At 58.4% G+C, this 25,676-nt stretch overlaps 2 protein-coding genes and 1 long non-coding RNA gene across 8 annotated transcripts; 2 read left to right on the forward strand and 1 right to left on the reverse strand.

The window, feature by feature from the left end:
* Positions 1 to 425: 425 nt before the first annotated feature.
* LOC131510375 (uncharacterized) lies at positions 426 to 5,143 on the reverse strand. Of its 4 annotated transcripts, XR_009261020.1 has the most exons (4): positions 3,017 to 5,121; positions 2,216 to 2,359; positions 815 to 1,712; positions 426 to 688 (listed from the first exon to the last, which is right to left on the reverse strand). It is a non-coding gene; the product is annotated as an uncharacterized LOC131510375 (long non-coding RNA). The 4 variants fall into 4 exon arrangements; XR_009261022.1 differs by lacking the exon at positions 426 to 688 and having other exon boundaries at positions 720 to 1,601; positions 3,017 to 5,143; XR_009261018.1 differs by lacking the exon at positions 426 to 688 and having other exon boundaries at positions 720 to 1,712; positions 3,017 to 5,143.
* A 370-nt stretch (positions 5,144 to 5,513) lies between these two features.
* Positions 5,514 to 7,375, forward strand: JUND (JunD proto-oncogene, AP-1 transcription factor subunit). Its single transcript, XM_058727468.1, has one exon. It carries the CDS (start codon positions 5,614 to 5,616, stop codon positions 6,655 to 6,657), a length of 1,044 nt encoding a protein of 347 aa, XP_058583451.1. The 5' UTR covers positions 5,514 to 5,613; the 3' UTR covers positions 6,658 to 7,375.
* A 3,745-nt stretch (positions 7,376 to 11,120) lies between these two features.
* Positions 11,121 to 25,643, forward strand: IQCN (IQ motif containing N). 3 transcript variants are annotated; one of them, XM_058727433.1, is made up of 4 exons: positions 11,121 to 11,205; positions 13,201 to 13,333; positions 14,555 to 18,022; positions 24,633 to 25,643. In XM_058727433.1, the coding sequence occupies exons 2-4, from the start codon at positions 13,250 to 13,252 to the stop codon at positions 25,557 to 25,559; spliced, it is 4,479 nt and encodes a 1,492-aa protein (XP_058583416.1). In that variant the 5' UTR covers positions 11,121 to 11,205; positions 13,201 to 13,249; the 3' UTR covers positions 25,560 to 25,643. The 3 variants fall into 3 exon arrangements, with proteins under 3 accessions (XP_058583416.1, XP_058583415.1, XP_058583418.1); XM_058727432.1 differs by having other exon boundaries at positions 11,139 to 11,205; positions 13,196 to 13,333; XM_058727435.1 differs by lacking the exon at positions 11,121 to 11,205 and adding an exon at positions 14,274 to 14,464 and having other exon boundaries at positions 13,221 to 13,333.
* Positions 25,644 to 25,676: the final 33 nt, after the last annotated feature.

A 25,676-nucleotide genomic window follows, 5' to 3' on the forward strand; every position in this document is an offset into this window, starting at 1 on the left:
CACTTAACTGAACCAACCTGAAGTCTCCCCAGAGAGGCCCCAGTGGGGTCCCACCCCCAAAGGGCTGCTACCTGCCATCACCTTCACTTGTACCTGGAAACGGGTCAGTAACTCGAAGGCACTGGAAGGCTGCTGGTGGATGCAGGCAACCCCCACACGTAGTAGGTGCTCACTGCCAAGGCTTAGCACATCACTGACCATCTACTGTGTGCTGGGCCGCTAGGGGACAAAACTACCCTTGTGGCCCCTCCTGTACTCTTCTTGGCTTGGCTTGGGGATTCTCTGCCTTTAGTGCTTTCTGGATATTTGGACATTCCCACTCTGGGCCTGGCCCAGAGTGTCCTTGAGGAGGGAATGCCTGGGTTTTGCTCTCATTTCATCGTTTTTCACTTTCCTTCTATTTATGGAAGAGAAACTGGTTTCCATTCTTGGTGGTGACATGAAGTTTCCCTTTTGAAATATATTTACCCAAGTAAAAACAGAAAAAGGGGTCGACCTGAAGGAGAAAGAGTGACATCAGCCTAAAGCATACTTCTTCATTATGGTGGTTCTGTCCTGTCTTCTATTCGAGGATCAGCTTAGGAGGTGATGAGGGATGATGGAAAACCCTCCCCCAGCACACAGAGCCCGGACACACAGTAGGTGCTCAAGAGTGGGTGGTGGAAGGGGTGATTGATGATGCTTGAGGCTGGCCAAAAGAAAACCAAATTCAAAACAAATCAGCTTCTGCTGTTGCTTTAGTGAAGTCGGACTCACCACCCTCTGACCCCCAAACCTTCTGGTTTCTTAAAGTCTGCCTGTGAAAGGGCCTAACCTGGGCCTGGGTATACAGCAGAGTTCCCTGGATGAGCGCACGAATCTGGTAGGGAAGGTGTTGTGAGGCGTGGTTTTCTCCTTGAGCCGGCGCCCTTCGGGGCTCACCCAGGACAATCAATGAACACTGGACTTAGACTGAGCCGCTCTTCCCGGCCTGCCTACGAGAGGCTGGGGACACTGCAGCCTCGGTGGAGTCAACTGGGCCACGGGTCGTAAAGCAGGCTCTATCAGTCTGGTTCCACCAGTGCTGAAAAGGCGCTGAGGACGCGTCGGTTTCCTCGTCTGTAAAATGGTCTTGTGAGACTGGAAAGCGCCAGTGCCGGCCCAGAGGACAGGGTGTGGATCCCCTCCCTGCGGCTGGCCAAGCACCTGCACAGGACGGGGGAGGTGACTGTGGTTCCTGCCCCTGGCGAGGGCGGAAGCCAGGCTGGAAGGGAGGGGAGGGGCCGCCGCCTTGGCCGGTAACCTGATCCTCAGGAATGCGCCGGGGCCGACGCGCCCCCGGCCCAAGGCCGGCGCCCCTCCCCCGGCCCCCTAGCGGGGTTCCGTCACCCGGGGACTGTGATCGCAAGCCCCGCCCTCACCAGCCGGTGGGGCCTAAGTGTCGGAGGACGTTCCCCACAAACTCTACCCAGCCCCGCGGTGTCCCGAGCGCCGCGGGACATTCCCCGCGTACCTCCCCATGGAGAGGTCCCCTCCGCCTCACCCCTTTCTGCTTCCTGATTAACTCCTTTCTCTTTCTTTGGGGCTTTCCGTTTCATCAAGTAGATTTTAGTTCTCTGGGTCTTCAAATAAAGCCTAAACATTAAACCGAGTTGCAGGTCGCTTTAAACAAGAAGGGTAAACTCTTCGCTCTCGAGAAAGAGGCGCCAGAGCGGCGGAGATTAGAGCCGTGGCTGGGAGAGGGGTGGGGGTTAGTTTCAGCTTCCGTTCCAAACGGGGATGGGTGGGTGGGGGTAGGGGTTGGGGATTCTTTCGACCGGGTGGGTCCCGCACCCTCCCTGGACGCTGATCTGGGAAGTGAGATAATGTCCTGAGACTCCTGGAGGGGCTGGGAGAGGAAGGGCGAAAATGCAGAGTCCAGGCTGAGCCCTGTTACCGACTTCTCCCTCAGTCCCATCTTCTACAGCCACTTCCACTACTCTTGGGCCAAATACCACCGGTTCTGTAGAAGTCCTGCACCCTTGCTTTCCTTCTCTCCCTCTGGCTTCCCCTGGCTCACCCAATCCAGCGCCACCTGCCTCTCTCCATCAATGTGGCCAGCTGGTTTCTGCCCTAGGGCGTTTGCTTTTGCTGTTCCCACAGTCTGGGATGTTGGGCCTTCAAATTAGCTCAAGATTTGCTCCAGCTTCTCCTTCGTTCACCGTCACCTCCCAGATCACCCAACTCTAAAACATACCCCCGTCCATGGAGGGGGCACCCTTCAGCCTCCTTGAAGCAGTGTTTGACAGGTTCCTCTTTCAGACCAGGTGCGGGGTGAGGGTGTTTGCGTCATTCGTGTGTGTCCCCATCGCTTGGCTCACAGTAGGTGCTCAGCCAGCATCTGTCGAATGAATGAGAGAATAGGAATTACCCCTAGTTCACTGCATATGGCTGGTTGATGGATTCAGGCCTCCTATTGAACTGCCTGATGAGTGGGGATAGGATTGGTCCCAATGGAAGAGCAGTATTAGGGTGTCCCAGAGGGCTTTCTGGCTAGGAGAAAGGAGAAGGTAGGAAAAGGTGTTGGGTCAGAGGGAACAGCAGGTGCACAGCAGAGGAGACTGAAGGAGCCAGTTTTTCAACTCCTTGAAAAGTGGGGCGGCAGAGTCTGCCCAGGGCAGCTCCCCATACTTAGAGGCCAAGACAGGTCCTGTCTGCCCAGCTTACAGGACTCTCCCCTGCCCCATCTGGGGCAGACGGAGCCCAATACAGATGGTGGACGGGCTCAGCCAGACGGTGGGGGGTGGGGGGTGGCTTAGGGGACTCCTTGAGGGTGTGGATAGGGAAGACTTCTTGGAGGAGGAGACAGTGGGTTTTGAAGCAAGAGTAGCAATTTGCCTGTTGGATAGAAGGGCACTTCTGGCTGAAGGAACTCCAGACCAAACAACCATACACAGTTAAGGCTAGCCTTATAATAATAACATAAAACAATTATAGAAAGCACTTATGAGCTCTATTCCTTTAAATCCAATAAAAACCACAATATTTTTTGAGGCACCTGGTTGGCTCAGTCAGTAGAGCATGTGGACTCTTGATCTCAGGGTCGTGAGTTCTAGCCCCATGATGGGGGTAGAGTTTACTGAATAATAAAAAAAAAAAAAGAAAGAAAAGAAAAGAAAAGAAAAAAGAAAAGAAACAAAAATCACAATACTCCACGAGGGAGGTGAGATTATTCACTCCATTTTCATGAGGAGGAAACTGAGACTCAGAGAGGTGAATTGCCTTGGGTTCCCTGTGCCTCCATTTCCCAAGGCCTGTTTGCTGGTCAGTTTTTCAGCCCCGGTAGGTTCTGCCCATATTTCGCCAGACCATTCACCCACTTATTAAGGTCAAGGCCCAAGGTCAGGGTGGAGGCTATCTAGGCCACCCACTCATGTCCTGCCTTGGAGAGAAGCATGGCCCCATCTCCTCCAATCTAGCCCCATTGCACAGGCCCAGAGCAGGGTCCCAGGGCAAGGCTAGCAACAGGCTGGGGACAGGATCCCCTCTCATCAGGGGTCCCTTTGCCCAGGCTGGGACCTGAGAGGACAGGTCTGGAGGGCACAGAGACCTACGTGCCTAGAAACACACAAATGGACACATACGTATACACAAGTATACATATATGTGTATACATACAGGCACACAGATCTATGTGCATGAACCCACACTGGCACACAGACACCTGCCCTTGTGTGTGAACACACCTGAGTACACTGACCCATACATGAACACAACACAGGCACAAACAGACATTTGTGTGGATATAGACACACTCACACCCCTGGGCCATTGCCCACCAGGGCAGGCCTCCTGCTCCTGGTGACAGTTTCCTTCATGGCCTTCTTGCTCCAGAGCCCAATCAGGGGCAGGGCCGGATGAGGTAGGGAGGTAGAAGACTAGGGTTGGGGACTGGGAATGTTCATGCCCACAGGTGAGTCAGACAAACTGAGGCCAGAGACTGCCACAGCAACTAGGCCAGGCAGCATTCTCCTTCAACACTGAGCCAGGTGCTGTATTGGATGTTGGTGACCAGCAGGTTCAGGATAGATAAAGGTCCTTGCCCTCCGGAAATTTATGGTCCATCCAGTCATTCTGAATGCTTCCAAGGATATAATGGAAATACAGTGAGTGGGAGTGGCCTCTCTGAGGACATTAGGATTTGCAGTGGGGAAGGGAGCATGGGGCAAAGGGCATAGTACATGCAAAGGCCCTGAGGCAGTGAAGAAGAGCTGAGAGGCCAAGGCTCAGAGAAGGTGAAAGTGAAAGGTCAGAGGGAGTCCGTGGAAGAAGGGTCCTTGGAACCTTCAGTCTACCTGAGGGGTTGTGTGCAGGAGCTGTCAGCCAGACCTAGATGTCCCAACAATCCCTAGGGAGTGTTGGAGAGGTTGCCCTCTCCCCACACCCTCATATCCCATCCCCAGCCAGTCTTTCAGGAGGCCCGTTGAGCACTGACAATAACAAAATAATAATAAGCAGGTAACAATGACCAGATGGGCTCCCTGCCTTAACATTCCGGAAGGGAGAGCCGCTGAGGAAACGGGGCGACGGGGGAGGGGCTATAGTCCATCACCCTCACCTCGGGACCCACAGCAGGCCCTGGCAGATGCAGGGTAAAATTGTAGGCGGCTGCCCAGGAGCAGGAGGCCCAGGAGGCCCGGGTTCTACCAGGTGAATAAGAGGTCAGGCCCGGTCACAATTTAGTAAGCCCCAGTTTCTCAGTCTGTAAAGTCAGGAAGTTGGACTCCGTACTTTTAGACTCCTCAGTGAAAAGTATCAGGATCAAAGCGCTTTCAGCAGCTTCCAGCAGTTCTCCTCTCCCTTCCCTCGTCTTTCTGGGGCAAACACATCACTGGAGATTTGGGGTGGGGGTGAAACTGGCAGATCTGGCCAACATGCCCAGGAAGCCACCGGGAACAGCTCCCTAAGGCCCTCTGCCCCCAGCCCGTACAGAGCCAGAATAGTGGAGCGGTAAGGAAGGCACTTGTAGGCGTAGTGGAGCGGAGGGCGCCAGGGAGTTATTTATCATCCGGGCCCCATCCCCCACCGGTCCCCGGAGGCCGGCACCGCCCCCGCTCCCGCCCCCTCCCCGCCGGGGCCCCACGCGCGGATGCGGGGCGGGGCCTTGGGGCGGGCAGGCGGCTGGTGGCCGGGCTCATCACGCCACCCGGGACGTGCCTTGGCGGGAGGCAGCGCTGGGGGCATTGGTTGTACACTGCGCTCCCGGGGCGGGAGCGGGGTAACCGGGTCCGGGCTCGGGGTCCGCCCCCATGACGTCAACCCACAAGGCAGCGCGCTGTTGTGCGGTTTACCGCGCGTCACCGGGGCAACGGCAGCTAGGGGGGCGTCAATGACTTGGCCCCACCCCACCATGCAAATGAGCGACGTCACCCACGCCCAATGGCGAGCGGGGGCAGTGAGCTCATCGCGCTGGGCCGAGGCTATAAGAGGGCGCGCGAAGTGCGCGGCGTAGGAGCCGCCGCCAGCGGAGGGCCGGGCGCAGCGGCCTCGGCCGGGGCGGGCGTAGGGCCGAGCGGACGGGGGGGCGCAGGCCCCCCGGGCGGCCGCGGCCACTCCCCCCCCCCCCCCGGGCCGGCGCGGCGGGGGAGGCGGAGGATGGAAACACCCTTCTACGGCGATGAGGCGCTGAGCGGCCTGGGCGGCGGCGTCAGTAGCAGTGGTGGCGGTGGTAGCTTCGCGTCCCCGGGTCGCCTGTTCCCCGGGGCGCCCCCGACGGCGGCGACTGGCAGCATGATGAAGAAAGACGCGCTGACGCTGAGCCTGAGCGAGCAGGTGGCGGCGGCGCTCAAGCCTGCCGCCGCGCCGCCCCCGGCCCCCCTGCGCACCGACGGCGCCCCAGGCGCGGCGCCCCCCGACGGCCTGCTTGCCTCGCCCGACCTGGGGCTGCTCAAGCTCGCCTCGCCGGAGCTCGAGCGCCTAATCATCCAGTCCAACGGGCTGGTCACCACCACACCGACGAGCACTCAGTTCCTCTACCCCAAGGTGGCGGCCAGCGAGGAGCAGGAGTTTGCTGAGGGCTTCGTCAAGGCCCTGGAGGACTTGCACAAGCAGAACCAGCTGGGCGCGGGCGCGGCCTCCGCTGCCGCGGCCGCGGGAGGACCCTCGGGCACGGCTGCGGGCGCCGCGCCTCCTGGCGAACTGGCCCCGGCGGCAGCCACGCCCGAGGCGCCCGTCTACGCGAACCTGAGCAGCTATGCGGGCGGCACCGGAGGTTCAGGGGGTGCTGCGACAGTCGCCTTCGCCGCCGAGCCTGTGCCCTTCCCTCCGCCGCCGCCCCCAGGCGCGCTGGGGCCGCCCCGCCTGACGGCGCTCAAGGATGAGCCGCAGACGGTGCCCGACGTGCCAAGCTTCGGCGAGAGCCCGCCGTTGTCGCCCATCGACATGGACACGCAGGAGCGCATTAAGGCGGAGCGCAAGCGGCTGCGCAACCGCATCGCTGCCTCTAAGTGCCGCAAGCGCAAGCTGGAGCGCATCTCGCGCCTCGAGGAGAAAGTCAAGACGCTCAAGAGCCAGAACACGGAGCTGGCGTCCACGGCGAGCCTGCTGCGCGAGCAGGTGGCGCAGCTCAAGCAGAAGGTCCTCAGCCACGTCAACAGCGGCTGCCAGCTGCTGCCCCAGCACCAGGTGTCCGCGTACTGAGCCCGCGCGCGGGGCGCATGCGCGGCCCCCCTCCCCGGGAGGCGGGCTTGCGTGGGGGGGGGGGGGGCGTGGGCGCCCCGGACTCGGAGAGGGCGCGGCCCCGGGGACACCCCCACACCCCGAGGGTGCCGGGATTCCGAGAGGGCGCGGTCCCTGAGGACCCCCCGAGGGTGCCCAGGACTCGGAGAGGGCGCCTCAGACTCGACAAGCTGGACCCCCTACTCCCGGGGGGCAAGCGCATGACCCCCCCCCCCGCCCTCGCGCTGCCTCTGTTCCCCGAGCGCGGCCACCCAGTGTTGCACAAACCCGCGCGCCCCGGCCGCCCCGTTGTACACACCGCTGCCGAAGGGGGCTCCGAGGGGGCGCAGCCTCAAGCCCTGCCTTTCCTTTTACTTTTTTTTTTTTTTTTTTTTTTTGCCTTTGGAAGAGAGAAGAACAGAGTGTTCGATTCTGCCCTATTTATGTTTCTACTCGGGAACAAACGTTGGTTGTGTGTGTGTGTTTTTTCTTGTGTTGGTTTTTTAAAGAAATGGGAAGAAGAAAAAAAAAAAACTCCCTTCCCTTTCCTCGCTCTTGCTCCCCCCCCCCCTTCCGTCTTTCCGACACCCCTCCTCCCGCCCTTTTTGTTCTGTTGTTTTGTTTTGCTACGAGTCCACATTCCGGTTTGTAATCCTTGGTTCGCCCGGTTTTCTGTTTTCAGTAAAGTCTCGTTACGCCAGCTCGGCTCTCTGCCTCCTTCTTCCCCCGCCGGGGCCTGTCGGGCTGGGCTGGGCCTGGCCCGCACGCTCCCCTTCCCCCTCCTTGCCTCCTTCCCCTCCTCCCTCCGCCCCTACTTCGGAGGAGAGCCGGCGTCCGGGAGGGGCCTTGCACATCTGGCGCGCAGCGAGCGCCATCTAGGCGCGCCTAGGCTCGGGGCCGACTCATGTCCTGGTTAGGTGGGGGACATTGGGACCTCCAACAAGCTTTTGGAACTAATGGGCCCACGGTTGTCTCCTTTGGGGAAGAGACACCAAGATGGAAAGAGGACGGCCCAGTACCGGCAGGCAGGAAAAGGCCGAAACTTGAACCTCTGGGCCTCTGTTAACTGTGTCTGTAAAATGGGCAGAACAGTTTTAACATTGTCCCACAAAGTTGGAGGATGTTCACAGAGTGGTGCTTGGCTACAGGTGGTGCTCAGTGTAACCTCTTATCGTTGTCCCGTGGATGGGGATGCTATCTCAGGACCAGAAGAAAAGTGGCCCAGGTGGGGTCTGACGGGCAGTCTGCCTCCAGGACTGGAGTTAGAGCTACATTCTGTGCCATCGTCCTTTAAGGGCATTGACTTGGAGTCAGGATTTTCCAAGTACTCCCTGAAGACCTCTCCCTTCTCAACATCCTACTCTCCCATTTTGAGGAAACTACTGTTAAGAGAGATTGAGTAACTTGAGGTCACACAGCCTGAAATTTTCGGGAGACTGCAAGGGACATGCGGACCTCACCTCCAGAGCCTCGACTGCCAGGCCGCCTTCTTCCCCTGCCTGCTCTGGCCCTTGCTGTTGTGTGGGCAAAAGACCCTGGGTTCGGGGCTTCTGCTTCACTTGGGGCCTGGAGGGACCTAGGCACAGGGCAAGTCAAGCTGGTGGTCATGTGTTGAGCGCCAGCTGTATACCCAGCCCTGCTAAGGAAGGCAAATGAATCGTCCCTGTTTTATAAATGGGGAAACAGGTGCAAAGAAGGAACGGCACATGCCCACAGTCCCTCTGCCATTGAAAGGGTGGGACTCTTCCTTCTGATCACCCTGGCCGCCCACTTTTCAAGGCTTCGGGAGCTGCTTTGGGGGTTGGTTTTTAACCATGTGACCTCCTCTTGAGCACCACCTACCTTCAGGCAGACGTTTCAGGAGGGGGCCCAGGAGCGAGAAAGAGGCTGAAGCTGAGCTGGGGGTGTCTTGATACAGAGGGGGCCAAGAGCCATGTTTTAGGGGCAGAGCTTCACTCTTCAGGAGACGGAGTCCTCACTTGCCAATTTGCCACTGCGTGACCTCAACCAAGTCCTCTCCCCTTCTCCCCCCTACCTTCTGTGCTGTGAAATGGGTACGTTCATGCCCAGGTAACATCTCCCATATCGCTTTGGGGGAAGAATAATAACGATACTCAAGTGTTCCCCGTGCAGCCCCCAATCTACAGAGAAGGGGAGGCCCAGGAGGTTGGGAGATGTGCCCGACACCCCCCCTGAACTGTTTTATTCCTAATCCTTCTGACGTCAAATGTGTTGGGGGGTTTTCCCCACACCAACCAATTCGGTTTTCTAGACACCAGGTGCCCTGCAATTCGGTTCTGACACTACCTGGAGTTAGCACAGACTCCACAGGTGAAGGTCCTAGTCCCACAAGACCATCCCCGTTTAAGATGCCAGTTACGGGGCACCTGGGTGGCTTAGTCGCTCCGGCTCGGGTCTGGATCTCACGGTTTGTGGGTTCAAGCCCCGCATCGGGCTCTGTGCTGACAGCTCAGAGCCTGGAGCCTGCTTCGGATCCTGTGTCTCCCTCCCTCCTCGCCCCTCCCCTGCTCATGCCCTGTCTCTCAAAAATGAATAACCATAAAAAAAAAAAAAAAAAAAAAAAAGATGCCAGGTGCAAGCCCCAAGTTGTCACCTGGGACATCTGAACAACCAGCTAGAAACCAAGTGTTTCCATGACCCCCACCCCAGTTTTTATAACTTGCCAGAACAGCTCAAAGAGCCTAGGAAAGTGCTTTATTTACTATTACTGGACTATTTTAAAGGATACAACTCGGGAAGAGCCAGGTGGAGATATACAGGGCAAGATACAAGGGGAAGGGGGGTGGAGTTTCCACGCACAAGGGGAAGGGGGGTGGAGTTTCCACGCCCTCTGTGTGTGCCGCCCTCCCGGTACCTCTGCGTGGTCACCAACTAAAAAGCTCTCTGAACCCCAGTGGTCTTTTTCCATAGGCATGATGGTTAGATCATTGACCTTTGGTGATTAGTTCAATCTCCAGCCCCTCCTCCCTCCCAGGAGGTCTGGCAGGTGGGGCTGAAAGTTCCAACCCTCTAATGCCTTGGTCTTTCTGGGGACCAGCCCCCATCCTGAAGCTGTTAGTCCCCAGCCATCACTCATCTTTTAGTTTACAAAAGACACTTATCACCCTCAGAGATTCCGAGAGTTTCAGGAGAAGAGTGCCAGGGACCAGGGACGAAGGCCAAGTATATCTTACTGTGTCCCGCCCCTGCTAGATGGCAGAGCAGGGGCTAGAACCCTAGACTCTTGCCTGGCTCCCAGGAGCCTTGGGTCTAAGTGGAGGCCCTATGTTTTCACCAGCATGTGACACGGGGGCTTTGTTGGAAACCACAGATCTGACCCCATACTTGAAACCTTTCTGGAAAAAAAAGTCCTTGAGTGCATCTGGCCCTGGAGAGGTCAGTGTCTCTCCAGGCACCCTCCCCACCCACCCAAACTACTTCTTTTCTGGCCTCAGGGCCTTTGCACAGCTAGGAGCCTGATAACACTTCTTCCCTCAGCTACCCAGCTGGCCTTGGAAGCTGTTCCCCAGCAACCCCCAGGGAAGCGAGGCAGAGGCTGCTGGGCCGGGCTGTGTGGCTTTGGCAGGACCCTGCTGAGCCGAGGCCAAGGTGTGTGTCAGCCCCAGCCCCGGCCAGCAGTGTGATTCACACCGGGCATCAGCCCAGCCCCAGGAGGTGAATGGGGACGGTGGCCTCACTTTCCCCTTCAGGACTGTGGCTCAGAGTCAATACCCAGTTTTGCCAGGCCCGTATGGGGACCCCAAGGGACCTTGGGCCTAGCTTCACTCTAAGGAGCCCCTATCCTCAGAGCCAGACACAGACAATCCCTGGCCTTTTACAACAGCAGTGTCTTCTTTGCTCTGGACCCCTCTTATGGCTCCCCAGAACCTTCTTGATAAAACCCAAACTCCGTACTCCTCTCTGACTCCTCCCTATTCAGTTGTCCTCCACCTCCGGCCCTCTTCTCCCTCGCCTCCAACCACATCAGCTGCCACGTTCCCTAACCATGCCTAACTTCTTCCGCCTCAGGGCCTTTGCCCAAGCTGTGTTCTCCACCTGGGATGCCCTTCCCCCAACTCTCCTGTGACTAACCCCTTCTCCTCTGGGACTCAGCCCATCCACCCCCTCTTTGGTTCCTTCCTAGCAGTTTCACACCCCCAAGTTATTTGAGTTGTTTGTGTCCCCAGACCCAGATGAGGTCCCACTACAAACTTAGGTGCTCAACAAATGCCCAAGGTATGTGAGACTGAGTCTGCCTTGAGACACGTGTAGGGGAAGAATTCGGGCCCCCCCTCTGTGCTCAGGGCCCTAATTTTCTGTTCAGGACAGGCAGGAAATATGTAGCAACCACCATAACCCTCAGCCCTGATCTAGGTACTGCCCCCACACTGGGTCTGCCTTCTAGAACCCCCTTTCCCCAGGAGTTGCTGGTGGGGATTGGCTGGAACTTGGCTGTGAGTCACAAAGCCATTGTGCCACCAGGGCCCCAAGGCTGGCCATTCGGGCCGGTCAGTTCAGCTTCAGGGGCAGGTGAGTGGGGCTGGTGGAGGGTTTGGGGGGCGGAGTACACGGAGACTGGGCTGTTCTCTCCTGGCCTCCAGCAACCTCAGAGTCCCCTTGGACTCTCCAGGCCACTCCAAGAAGTGGGTCAGCTTTTCAGTCCCTTAGACCAGGGGTGCTTGGCGCCCCCAAAAACCTGACGGTGGGTTTGTCTGCCTGGGGTCCCAGCCTGGAGAGCCTATCATGTTTCTTGGGAGGCCGGGAAAGTGGTCTTAGCTTGCATGACAGGGAAATTGAGGCTCAGAGGGGTTTACTCAAAATTTCCAAGCCAGCTCAGCTTACATGTCTGGGGGCCCCTTTCCTTTTTCCTGTCCCCTCTCACTCCGTTGTCTGTTCACTCATTTTGATTGAGCTCAGTGAAAGGGCTGAACCATGTGGCTGATGAAACCCCAGACTCTGGGATAGGCCGTTTCAGATCCTGAAGCTGCTCTCTCCAAGTTCTGAAGCTTGGGCTGCATCCATCTATCCATCCATCCATCCATCCATCCATCCATCCATCCATGCATCTATCCATAAACATCTATTGAGCACCTATTGTATGACTATTCTAGGCACTGGGGGTTCAACAGCAAACAAAAGAGGCAGACATCCCTACCCATGGGCAGCTCATAGTTAATTGGCGGGGAGGCAAATCAGAAATAACAAAGAAATAAGAAATATGGTATATTGGCTTCTCCGGGCCTCAGGTTTCTCCTCTGTGAAATGGGGACAATGACTGTGCCCACCTCCAGGAGAACCAGCCTCGGGCCCATTTGCCGTTATGATTCAGTTCACACTGATGCTTGTCCTGAATGGACCCAGCCTGTCCTGGGGCTGGGGTGAACACGGGGCTGGGGCAGGACATTCAAGCCATTACATAGGTGATGCTACAACATTCATTGTGAAAGGAGGCAGCGCGTGGGTCTTTGAAAACAAATCTATTTCGATCATCTCTGTCTTAAAGTGTTTGGTCTATTATATCAATTACTGATATGGTTGAATTTAAGTCTTCTGTTGATGGGCATTTGGACGGTTTCTGGTTTGGGGTGAGTGTAATGAACACGTGGACCTCTTGAGTGTAAATGTCAGGGTGGAATTGATGAATCGCCTTCAAGATACCGACAGTTTCCTCAAGTGGTCATGCTGTGTCCATCTTTTAAATTTGAGCCCTTTTTGTGGATCTGGACACCTTTCTGATGGCTGGATTGCATACCGCTGTATGAATGTTCTGAGTACATTAAAACAATTTTTTTTTAATGTTTATTTATTTTTGAGAGAAAGCGAGCGAGCAGGAGAGGGGCAGAGAGAGAGGGAGACACAGAATCCGAAGCGGGCTCCAGGCTCCGAGCTGTCAGCACAGACATGGGGCTCAAACTCACAAACTGCAAGATCATGACCTGAGCCGAAGTCAGATGCTTAATTACCTGAGCCACCCAGGCCCCCTTGTTCTGTGTAATTTAAGCCGCCTCCTGTTGATAAGCATTCGGGTGGTTTTCAGTTTTTACTCTTCTTCAACAATACAGTGATGAACATCCTTGAACATCCTTCTTTATGCACTTGTAACTGACCCCCTAGGAATCACCTTTTTGGCTATCTCTAGCTGTTTTGTTTATATGTACAAAATAACATTAGGGGCTCCTGGGTGGCTCAGTCAGTTAAGTGTCCAACTCTTGATTTCAGCTCAGGTCACGATCTCACAGTCATTAGATTGAGCCCTGCGTCACGCTCTGTGCTGATAGCATGGAGCCTGCTTGGGATTCTCTCTGTCCCCCTCTGCCCCTCCCCTGCTCGCACGCACTCTTTCTCTCTCTGTCTCTCACAATAAACAAACATTACAAAACCCTGAGTAACACTAGAATGAACTTCTCTTGTACATTCATCTTTGTGGAATTAAAAGTCTTTTGATTTTTGTTTTGAGATGCTAGGGTTTAGGGATTTTGTCTGTCTGCTTTTTAACATTTCTTCTTATGTTGGTCTTGAGGTCAGAGCCAGCCCAGGGCAGTGTTGCTGCACATTGCATGAGATGAAGGACTGAATGAAGGCTGCTTCCTCTTACAAGTTGGCTTCTGAGATTGCACCTTCTCCTCCTGCTCCTTCTCCAACTCTATGGCCCTTCAAGGTATGCAGATGGCTGGGAAAAGAAATCTGGCTGCTCCCACCAGATGGCAGGGATGGGGGGGGGGCTTCTGCCAGACAAGTGAATTACACTCCAGGTTACGCATCAGGGCTGCTTGGCAATATCCCACCTCCCTCTGAACCAAGGTACTTCTGGAAACCGCAGTCACCCGCTCGTCCTTCTACTCATCCTTCCATCTGTCGTTGATCTACACATCATCTACCAGTCATCCAGCATCTATTCTCTGATCCATCCAGCCATCAGTCTACCTCCTGTTCATTGATCTCTTCAATTCCTTCGGTTCTCTTCATTCATACACCCATTTATCTACTCAGGTTTCATCCATCCACTACTCATTCGTCTACCCATCTGTCCATTCCTCCCTCCTTCTCTCTCCCCATCCATCCATCCATCCATCCATCCATCCATCCATCTGTTTATCCATCCATCCATCCATCCATCCATCCATCCATCCATCCATCCATCTGTTTATCCATCCATCCATCCATCCATCCATCCATCCATCCATGTGTCCATTTCCTTATTTGTTGATCTGTTGATCAATTCATTCATCCATTTCATTTACCGATTTATTCTTCCACACAACCCTTTATCCATCTTTCCAACCCACTCACCATTCATTTATCCAGATTTATCCCTTCCATATCTAGTCATTCGTCCACCTATCTGCCCAACTTCCAATCCACTCAACCACTCATTTATTAATGTAGCCACCCACCCAACACTCACCTGCTCACAGCCTGAAACCAGGCCCTGTGACCGAGATGGGGACTCAGAAATGACTCAGACTTGGTTCTAGCCTTCTAGGAATTCATAGTAAATGGGGAGAGGCAAAAAATAACACACACACACACACACACACACACACCCCAGAAATTTTCCAAAATAGTGTGATCAGTGCTATATTCACACTATGTTCCAGATATAAAGGAAGTTCAAAAAGCAAGAAGGTGGTTGGACATTTAACTGAGCAGGTGCACTGTGCCAGCATTGAAGTGGCCACGGGATGATGAGGGAGACGTAGGTACCAAAGGCCACCGCGGTAGGTGGCCAGGAGAAAGAGGGCTTGCAAAGGAGAGGAGGAAGATTGTGAGGTGCCAAGAGCAGGAAGATGTAGGTCCTGGAGTGCTCGCTCCAGCAAGGAGACCTCTTGCCTGCATGACCCCACTCCCTGACCACCTACCTCCTTGCCACCCTTCACAGGCAGAGCTGACCTGCTCAAGAAGAAAGACAATGCAGCAAGCAACACAGCTCCAGTTATCACCCAATGGGCAGCGCTTGTACCAGCCCCAGTCCGACCCCAATCTCCAAGACCAAGCACGGACACTGCGTCCAAAACCTCAGCATGAGCCACTTGGTTCCAAGGAGAGCCTTCCGCAAGATCTGGACAAGGACAAGAAGGTGACTCGTCACATCCCACGCCTCCGGGCTGTGGTTGAGAGCCAGGCCTTCAAGAACATCCTGGTAGATGAGATGGACATGATGCTGTCCCGTGCAGCCACCCTCATCCAAGCCAACTGGAGAGGCCACCGGCTCCGGCAAAAGCTGACCTCCCAGATGATGGCAGCAAAGGCCATCCAGGAGGCCTGGCAACACTTCAACACCAAGCGTCTCCTCCGGTCTGGCAAGTCGGCGGAGAAAAAAGTGAGAGTGGAGGAGGGGGACATCCCTTACCACCCCCCCCAGCAGGTGCGGTTCCAGCATCCAGGAGAGAGCAAGTCCCCTCTGGCTCAGCCCATCATGGTGAGCAAAGAGACCCAGTTCCCTTCCTCCGACAGCCTGGCTGCCTGCACCCACCAGCTGGTCCTCCTGCAGACCCAGAGTTCTCCACAGCCTGGCGTACGGGTCCCTTGTACCATTGGAGGCCCCAGCGTCACCTTCCTACCACACCAGACCATTGCCATCAGGCTTCCATGCCCGGTGAGTCTAGATGCAAAGTGCCGCCCGCGCCTGCTGACAAGAACCGTCAGAAATTCCTGCCTTGTCCATGTAGAAGGGGACACAGTGAAGACCAAGCAAGTAACTGCCAGAGCCAACAAGCCAGGAGCCCCCGGGCCACCACCACCTGTCAGGTGTGCCCCGGCAGTTCACGGATCGCTCAAGACCCAGACCCAGGACCACATGGAAGCAGAGGTCTTCAGAGCCCCACCCCAGTCAGGCCCAGCCCCTGTGATAACCAAGACCCCACCCCAGCCGTGTGTAGTGCCCACGGGAACAGTAGCCAAGGCCCCACCCCAGATGTACCCAGCGGCCCGGATGACCAAGACCCCACTCCAGTCTTGCCTGGCAGCCATGATGAACACGACCCCACCCCAGCCACGCTCGACGCCCACGGCAACAGCAACCAAGACCCCACCCCAGATGTACCAGGTAGGCCCGGGGGCCAAGGCCTCACCCCAGACATGCCCGGTGGCTGCAGTGGCTAAGACTTCACCCCAGACATCCCAGCCAGCCGCAGCGACTAAGACCCCATTACAGTCATGCTTGGCAGCCATGGTGAACAAGACCCCACCCCAGCCATCCCCAGCAGCCCCCGTATCCAAGACCCCAGCCCAGATGCGAGCAACAGCCTCCATAACCAACCCTTCACCCCAGACACGACCGGCAGCCATGATGGCCAAGATCTCACCACAGATATGCCTGTTAGCCTCAATGATCAAGCCCCCAACCCAGACACGCCCTGTGGCCGCGATGACCAAGACTCCGCCCCAGACATGCCCAGTGCCGGCGATGGCCAAGACACCTCCCCAGGCCCGTCTGGCGGCCGTGGTCACCAAAACCCCAGCCCAATTCCGCTCGGTGGCTGCCATCATCAGGACCCTGTGCCTGCCACCTCCAACAGCTGGAAATCTGAAGTCTTCACCTCCAGCAGCAGCGGCAGCCGGAGTTCCCAACACCTCATCCCACACGTATCTGAACGGACCAAAGGCCAAGGCTGTGGTGGATGCAAAGCAGACAACAGGGATGGTCAAGATCTCATCCCGCTCCTCCTTGCCTGAGGGAAAGGTCAAATACTTTCCCCCGCCACATCTGGGGGCTGGGACCCCTAAGGCTCCAGCCAGGCCTCCTTTAGAAGCTGAAAAAATCAAGACCTTCTCCCAGAAACAGGTGAAAACGGAAACAGTATCCAACACCAGTTTGGCCGTTGAAACGCCCAGGGCTTCGCCATGGGCAAAAGTGACTGAGGACAGGAACAAGTCCTCATTACAGACACACCTGAGGACCGATGTCATGAAGGTTCAATCCCAAGTGTATGTGCCTGTAGAAACAGCTGTGGTCCTACCCCGGGGCGAGCCGGCCCCATGTCCGGCCAAGGCCGCGGGAACATGTCTGGCCAAAGCTCTGCCCCAGGAACGGCTGGCCACATGTTCAACCACAGCCTCGTCCCAGGGACAGCTGCTTGCTGAATTGACCGCGACTCTGCCCCAGGCACATCTGGGCACATGTCTGTCCAAGACCCTACCCCAGGTACATCCATCCTCCAAGCTGACCAAGGCCCTGTCCCAGGGACAGCCACCTGCTGAGCTGACCACAGCTGAGGCTCAGTCACATCTGGGCCCATGTCCGTCCAAGGCCCTGTCCCAGGCACGTCCATCTGCCAAGCTGACCAAGACGCCATCCTTTGCACATCTGGGCACATGTCTGACCAAAGCACAGTCCCAAGCACATCTGGCCACAGGAGCAGTAAAGGTCCAATCTCAAGCACATCTGCCTACCGGGCTGACCAAAGTGCACTCCCAGGCCCAGCTGGTCACAGAAGCAGCCAAGTGCCTCTATGCAACCCACCAACCTGCTGAGCTCAGCAGCAAGACCCAGTCGCAGCCGCTCTTGGCTGGGTTCAAGGCCTCCTCCCAGCCTTGTCATCACGTTGGTGCCCTTGGCACTCTGCCCCGAGCCAAGCCAGAGGACAGACTCACCCAGATGCAGCCCCACAGCCATGCACAGGGCAAAGCCACCCAGGGCCCATGCCAGGGGTCCTCTGAGACCCAGAGCATGCTGATGCCCCTGTCGGCATCTGCCAGACACCCCACGTGCAACATTGAATCCTGGGGTGACAGTGGAGCTACCCGGGCCCAGCCGTCGATGGCCGGCCCAGCCACACCCTGCCAGGAAGAGCTGGCAGCCTCCCAGCTCGCCTCCCTGTGTGCCGAGCTGGCCGCCGAGCTGGGCTCCCAGGAGGACCTCCGTGCCCTGCTGGCGAAAGCCCTCTCCCAGGGGCAAGTGAGGGCAGCCCTGAACCAGGCCCTGACAAAGAAAGTCCTGGGTGCCACGATGACCAAGGCCCTGCCCCAGGGCATGCTGGGCACAGCGCTGATGAAAGTGCTGTCCTGGGGTGAGCTGGGCATTGCCCTGTCCCGCACCCTGACCCCCACCGAGCTCCGGGCAAAACTCGCTAAGGCCAAGCAGGGCAAGCTGGCGGGCATGCTCAGCAAGGCGCTGACGGAGGAGGAGTGGGCAGCCCTGAGCCAGGCCCTGTGTCAGGGGGAGCTAGGCGCGGTCCTGAGCCAGTCTTTGTCTCAGGCAGCCCTGAGGACCGGAGTTGTCCTCCCCAAGGCCACCTCGCAAACAGCAGGAAGCAGGATGACTGTGATGCCGACCCCAGTGGAGGTGGGGAGCCCATCAGCTGCGTGGGGGCCCACCCTAGGCCCCGTGAGACCACAACCCAGCAAGGTCAGGGTTCCCCAGGATGGGGCCTGGGAGGGCTTCTTCACAGGCAGGACTGCCGGGTTCTTAGCAGAGATGGGGGATGGGGCCATGCTCGGGGGGTCACCCTGCTCGTCGGTGGTCTCCATGGGTGCCTCCCTAACTAGTAGAGTGCTCACCACTGTTCATCAGTACCCCCTAATTGCTGCCCTGGACCCCACTCCATCATGGGAGATGGGGCCCAGCAGGGACTCTTCCTCAAACCTGTATCTGACTCTTGAGGTCAGTGAGGAAAATGTGTGCCTCCCCCCAGCGGCCGGTGAATTGGAATCGGATCTCAACCCCGTGGAGAGTGACACGGGCCCCGATTTGCCCAGGCCACCCCTCCTGCAGCTGCCCCCCCAGTCTGTGGCAGCCGCTCATTGCCAACGGTGTGGGCCCAAGCACCAGCCAGCCGTCAGTGGCCGGTGGCACAGCCCAGAGCTCCCATAAGCCACATGTCAGCAGGGTGGCCCCACATCCGTGGGCCTCGTCGAGGGAGGGCAGGGTGGCCCGGGCTATGCCTCCCCGCACTGTGGGTGGCGGGAAGGCCTCCCACTCCCACTGGTGTGTCGCTGCCTATGGGGGATCCGTTTGTTGGTGTCGGCCCTCCGGGGTCAACAAGGTGCCCCCCGTCGTATACCGGTCATCGGCCACTAAAGTTCCACGACAGCCATCTGTGGTCCGTGAGGACGCCGTGCAGAAAACTCAGTCCTCAAATCACAAACGGGCCTCCCCGGACCCTAGGGAGAGAATCGGCAAGGCGACCTCAGGTCCACGGAGGGCTGCCGCTGTGAGCAAAGCAACCCTAGCCCAACCACAGACTCCCAAGGCCTGTGACATAAGCCTAGGTCTCTTGCCTGGCTCCGCAGCTCCCGGTCATCGCTGGGCACTCAAGACTCAGGTAGATCCCAGTGTGTTCCAAGCATCCCCAGGCAGTAGGTTGGCACACCCCCTGCCCGGTACAGCCATCCCTCGGCAGGAGAGGAAGCGGACCGAGGGTACCATTTCCAGTGGGCACTGCCCACGGGAGCAAGTGGCCGGCCGTATACTCAATGAACTGGTGGCCTGTTTGCCACAGGGTCTGGACAATGACCTGTCCGGAAGCCTGTCCCCAGACTCCACAGACTGTGGCCCGAATGTGAGTAATTCCCAGAGCTCATTGCCCAGCTGTAGTTCACTCAGCCTTTCCACCATGTCTGTGGCCAGTCTGACTGCTATCGACCTGGTGGAGGAGGAGTCCTTGGAGGCCAGCTTGGATAGGGACATCCGGGGAGATGCCCTCCTCTCTGGAGAGGCCGAGGGGGGGCCTCAGGGGCCTGGAGACAGGGAAGAAACTAGGGAGGTGAGCTGGCCACACACGACTCCAAACCTCCACCACCCTCCCTCTGCGAGTTCAGAGCCGATGCCCATTCTGTATCACAGCTCAGTGTCCGGTCATGTGACCTTGAGTGTCCACTGGGGCTCAGATGATCCGGATGAGAGGGATGTGTCTTCAGGCCAAAGCTCCATGGATCTGAAGAAGAGCTTGTCCCAGAAATCCTATAGAACAGGACTGACCAGAAGTGTGTCTTTGGGTGACGTGGCCCCTACCATGTATCAGCAGCCCTCTGTGGCCAGTAGATTAACCTCAAGCCTCTCCCTGCCATCAGTAGCAGATACCATGGCTCCAAACCCGCAACAGCCACTTATAGTCAGTAGGGTCACCCCCAGCCTATCTGAATCATCTATGACTACTAAGGTCACCCCCAGCCTAGCCCAGCCATCTGTGACAGGTGGGGTGGCCCCCAACATGGACCAGGCATCTGTGACCGGTAAGGTGGCCCCCAGCCTAGCCCAGCCATCTGGGACCAGTGGGGTGGCTCCCAATTTAGCCCAGGCGTCTGTGACCAGTAGCGTGGCCCCCAGCCTAGCTCAGCCGTCTGTGACCGGTGGAGTGGCCCCCAACTTAGCCCAGCCATCTATAACCGGTAGGGTGGCCCCCAGCCTAGCCCAGCCATCTATGACCAGTGGAGTGGCCCCCACCCTATCCGAGGCATCTGTGACTGGTGGGTCAGCTCCCAACTTAGCCCAGGCATCTGTGACCGGTACCATGGCCCCCAGCCTAGTCCAGCCATCTATTACTAGTGGGGTGGCCCTCAACCTAGCCCAACCATCTGTGACTGGTGCCATGGCCCCCAAACTAGCCCAGCCATCTATGACTGGTAGGGTGGCCCCCATACTAGCCCAGCTATCTGTGACTAGTGGGACAGCTCCCAACTTAGCCCAGGCATCAGTGATCAGTGTCGTGGCCCCCAGCCTGGCCCAGTCATCTGTGACTAGTGTGGTGGCCCCCAACCTAGCCTGGCCATCTTTGACTAGTGTGGTCGCCCCCAACCTAGCCCAGGCATCCATGACTGGTGTGGTGGCCCCCAGCCTAGCCCAGCCATCCGTGACTGGTGGGGTGGCCCTCAGCCTAGCCCAGCCACCTGTGACCAGTGGGGTGGCCCCCAACCTAGCCCGGCCATCTGTGACTGGTGTGGTGGCCCCCAGCCTAGCCCAGCCATCCGTGACTGGTGGGGTGGCCCTCAGCCTAGCCCAGCCACCTGTGACCAGTGTGGTGGCCCCCAACCTAGCCTGGCCATCTTTGACTAGTGTGGTCGCCCCCAACCTAGCCCAGGCATCCATGACCGGTGTGGTGGCCCCCAGCCTAGCCCAGCCACCTGTGACCGGTGGGGTGGCCCCCAACCTAGCCCGGCCATCTGTGACTGGTGTGGTGGCCCCCAGCCTAGCCCAGCCATCCGTGACTGGTGGGGTGGCCCTCAGCCTAGCCCAGCCACCTGTGACCAGTGGGGTGGCCCCCAACCTAGCCCGGCCATCTGTGACTGGTGTGGTGGCCCCCAGCCTAGCCCGGCCATCTGTGACTGGTGTGGTGGCCCCCAGCCTAGCCCAGCCATCCGTGACTGGTGGGGTGGCCCCCAACCTAGCCCGGCCATCTGTGACTGGTGTGGTGGCCCCCAGCATAGCCCAGCCATCTATGACTAGTGGGGTGGCTCCCAATCTAGCCCAACCATCTGTGACTGGTGCCATGGCCCCCAACCTAGCCTGGTCATCTGTGACTAGTATGGTGGCCCCCAACCTAGCCCAGGCATCTTTGACCAGTGGGGTGGCCCCCAGCCTAGCCCAGCCACCTGTGACCAGTGTGGTGACCTCCAGCCTAGCCCAGCCATCTATGACTAGTGTGATGGCCCCCAGCCTAGCCCAGCCATCTGTGACCAGTGGGATGGCCCCCAACCTAATGCAGGCATCTGTGACCAGTAGGGTGGTCCCCAGCCTAACACAGCTACCTGTGACTGGTGGGATGGCCCCCAGCCTAACCCAGCCACCTGTGACCAGTGGAGTGGCCCCCAACCTAGCCCAGCCACCTGTGACCAGTGTGGTGACCTCCAGCCTAGCCCAGCCATCTGTGACCAGTGGGATGGCCCCCAACCTAATGCAGGCATCTGTGACCAGTAGAGTGGTCCCCAGCCTAACACAGCTACCTGTGACTGGTGGGATGGCCCCCAGCCTAACCCAGCCATCTGTGACCAGTGGAGTGGCCCCCAGCCTAGCCCAGCCATCTGTGACCAGGGGGGTGGCCCCCCGCCTAGCCCAGGCACCTGTGGCCAGTAGGGAGCCCTTCAGCCTATTCCAACCATCTGTAATGAGTGGTACTAGCTGTGCAGTTGGTCAGTCAAGTCGGCCCCCTAAAGTGGGTTCAAATCTACCCTCATCAAGGGTGAATGCCGTGGCCCCGAGTCGGCGTCATCCATCGGTTGTGACCGAAGTCCCCCCGAGTGCATCATATCCATCTGGGACCAGCAGCACGGGTCAAGGTCTGAGCCAGCCATCTGTGACCCCTGGGGTGGACCCATGTCAAGATCCTGTAATGGTTAGTGGGGTGGCCTCACACCCCCAGGCCCCTGAGTTCAGTGAGGTGTCCCTTGAATTTCATCAGCCACTCAGTGTCAGGGGGAGGTGCCCAAGTAGGACTGCACATTCAGCTGTTGCTCTTTCAGCCCCAAACCTCTACCAGGTGCCCGTGGCTGGTGGAGAGGACCCTTGTCTAGACCAGGGAACTGGTATATCTCTCGGGGCTCTGTTCAGGGGCATGGCTACCAGCATGTCCCCAGGTGCCATGGCTGCTGGCATGTTCCCAAATATGTCTCGGGGGACCCTGGCTGCTGGTATGTTCCTAAGAGTGTCTCCGGGACCTGTGTGTCCAGGCACCGCAGGGAGCGTGTGCCAGAGAAGTGCGGTAACTGGTGTGGACCCAGACCAGTTTCAGGTGGCCAGTGGGACGACCCCCATGGCATCCCCGGGCTCTGTGGCAGGTGTCCCTTTGGTTCGTGAACAAGCCTCAGAGGCGGGTCCTGGTTTCTCCCAGGCTTCAGTGCCCAACAGTTGGGGTAGGAGTCCATTCAAGTTTTCCCAGGCCAGCGTGGCCCCCAATATGTCTCCGGTCAATGTCGATCTCCCAACACCTTTGAACCACCAGCATCCTTCTGTGTCCACAATTGTGGCACCAGGTTACCAGCAAGCAAATGCTGTCAGCCAGGAGCCTGTGATGGGCACAGACAGTGGCCTGGTGCCAGGTTCTGTAGCCAATACGATGGCCACAGCTATGGCCCCAGGTGCTGTGGCCAGTGGTGTGTCCCCCAGCTTTCCTCCTGGGTCTGTGATCAGAGGTGTGGGCCAAAGCCTGCCTCCGGGGCCCGTGGTCAGTGACGTGCCTCCCCACCTTCCACCAGGTTACGTGGTCAGTGGTGTAGCTCAAACCCTTCCCCCAGGGTGTGTGATCTATGGTATCAGCCATAGCCTTCCCCCAGGATCCGTGATCAGGGGCGTGGGCCAGGGTCTCCCTCCAGGTCCCATGGTCAGTGCTGTGGCCCAGAGCTTCCCTCTGGTTTCCGTGGCCAGTGGCATGACCAGGACCCTGTGTCCAGGTTCTGTGGCCCCCAGTCTGATTGCAGCGTCTGGGGCTGGTGGGATGAGGCAGAGCCTCCCTGTAAGATGCGCAGTTAGTTTCACTGCCCCGAGCCTTGTCCCAGGTTCAGTGGCGAGTGAGGTGGCCCCAAATGTCTCCCCTGAGTCTGTGGCCTCTATTGTGGTTCCAGCATCTATGGCTGGGGGACTGAATCGGGGCCTGGTTCTGGGGTCCAGGGCTAGCGCAGCTGGCCTGCCCCCCACAGTCGGAAATGTGGCCCAGAGCCTTCCCCAGGGGTCCATGCTGATCGGGATCACTCCCCGTCCTTACTACGGATCCCTGGCTGGGGAAGGGTCTATAGCCCCCTTCCAAGCATCCCGTGCCATTGGCCTGGCTCAACTTCATCCCCGGGCTGGGGAAGTTAGTGGCACAACCAGGAGGGTGCACCAAAGGCCCCCGGTTCTACAAAGAGCCTCACAGTTGAGCCACACTTTTGGGATGATGCCATTTGAGACCACAGATGACCAGGTCATGCTGAAGCCAGAGGACCCGGAGAAGCCTCTGTCCCAGGCGTCCGAATCCAGTGGGGAGTCCATAGTCCTCGAGGAAACCCCGTGGATGTCCCATAGCCTCCCGTCAACTGACATCAACCACAGCCTCCAGTTCCTTCCCAATGGTCAAAAGCCATTGTTGGAGGAGGTGGCTCCCAGTGAAACCAAGTCGCTGACCAGTGGCATGGCCCCTGTCCCTCCCCAGTCCCTGGGTATTGCCCAGCACTGGAGGGCAGGTGGCGTCACTGCAGCTCTGCAGCAGGGGTCAGCAACCACTTGGGGGGCCCCCAATTCCCACTTTGTGACAACTAGCAGGGTCCCCAGTGTGCACGTGGAGTCTGTCAGAGCTCCTTTGGCTCATCAACGGGCAACAGCGGCTCATGGGTCCCAGGGCCCCTCGGTGGCTCTCATTGTGCCTCAGAACCCCTTCGTGGATCACGTGCCCCAGAGCCACGCCCACGAGGCGGGGGCTTCTACCATAGTCGCAGGGTCACCCAAGCTGGCCCATGGCAGCATTATAACATCCAGTTTGCACCCAGGGTCGGTGGCTGGGATGGGGACCCCCAGGACTTCCCAGAGGTCGGTGGCCGCCAGGGTGGCCTCACATGTGCCGCTTTATCCGCCCAGGGTGAGTGGGGCAGCATCTGGTGGGTTCCAGACAGAAGCTGTCCCCAGACCACACGAGAAGCCAGCATCTGGGGATCCGGCTCAGACCAGCCACAAGTTTCTTGGCTCTAGAAAATCCTATAGGTCCATGCCTGGTAGTCTTGTGTCGGAAATGCTAGATGATAATGTAGCCAGGATCGTGCCCTCACGTGACGTGCGAGAGCAGGCCCACAGGTCCTCACGGCAAAGTCCCGAACACCTCCCGGCTACGCCAGCAGCCGTAACACCAGTCACGCGTACTGAGGCAACACACGACATGGGCATCCCTGGGCTGCACCCAGAGTTTCAGAGGGTGTCTCTGGGCTATGAGTTTTCACCTGGCGGTTCCCGGAGGCCCCTTTTAACCCAGGAGCCAACATGGGGGTCTCGGGACTTCCAGAGCGCTGTGGCTCCTACAGATAGTCCTAGGGCACTCCTGACTCCCGCTGTACTCCAGGGCCCCGCGGACGCCGTCAGAGCTGGTGGCCAAGCCCGGAACCCTGCCGTCCCCAGTGGAGCTGTCGGGCCCGTGGACCGCGCAGTGACCCCTGGTGGCCCGTGGGAGCTGCCCAGGGCTTCTGTGCCGGGGGACACTGTGGGCAGAGAGGCAGCGGTGAATCCCAGGCAGCCGGGGAAGCCGATGGCATCGATGCAGGCCATGGAGAAGATAATCATCCGCGCTCTGGTCGTTATCCAGGCGTGCACACGTGGCTACCTGGCACGCCGCGCCATCAAAGCGTGGCACCAGTGGGCTGTCGTCATCCAGGCCGCCTGGCGTGGCTACCGTGTGCGGCGGGACCTGGCCCGGCTCTCCAGAGCTGCCACCGTCATCCAAGCCGTATGGCGAGGCTTCTGTATCCGCCGGGGCCAAACCCCGCCAGCGTTGCTCCAGGGCGTGTGGGCCGAGATGGGCGGCAGGACCGGGTCGACCTCTGACCACCGCTGCTTCCAGTCCTGCCAGCCGCACGTCTGCCCCCTCTGCCAGTCCCTGAGTCCCAGGGCGGGGAGCCCGCCCAGTGTGGTGATGCTCGTGGGTTCCAGCCCCCGCACGTGCCACATGTGTGGCCACACCCTGCCTACTCGGGTGGTGCACGGCATGGGCCGGGGCGCCAGAGTCCAGGCAGGCGTCCCATGGGGCTCTGGCACCCAGACAACCCCCGGGAGCCCCCGGCAGTCCCGTCGCCAGAATAAGGCAGCCGCGACCATCCAGTCGGCGTGGAGGGGCTTCAGCGCACGCCGCCAGCTGGTGCAGCAGCAGGTGGCAGCCAAGACGCTTCAAGCCACCTGGCGCGGCCATCACACTCGGGCCACCCTCACCACGGATGCGCTCTTGGGACCAGCAGCATGGGACGATCCGCAGTATATGCAGTGGCCGGGTGTCTAGGACATTGGCTGACTGGTGGGGGGACACCAGGAGAGGGCCAATGTGGCTCTTTGGGTCTAGTGAATAAAGCCCTCCACAGCCTGAGTCTTGGTCCACCTGTGCTCCTGGGGGTGTCTT

Source organism: Neofelis nebulosa, chromosome 4, assembly GCF_028018385.1.
Source record: "Neofelis nebulosa isolate mNeoNeb1 chromosome 4, mNeoNeb1.pri, whole genome shotgun sequence".
NCBI lineage: Eukaryota > Metazoa > Chordata > Mammalia > Carnivora > Felidae > Neofelis > Neofelis nebulosa.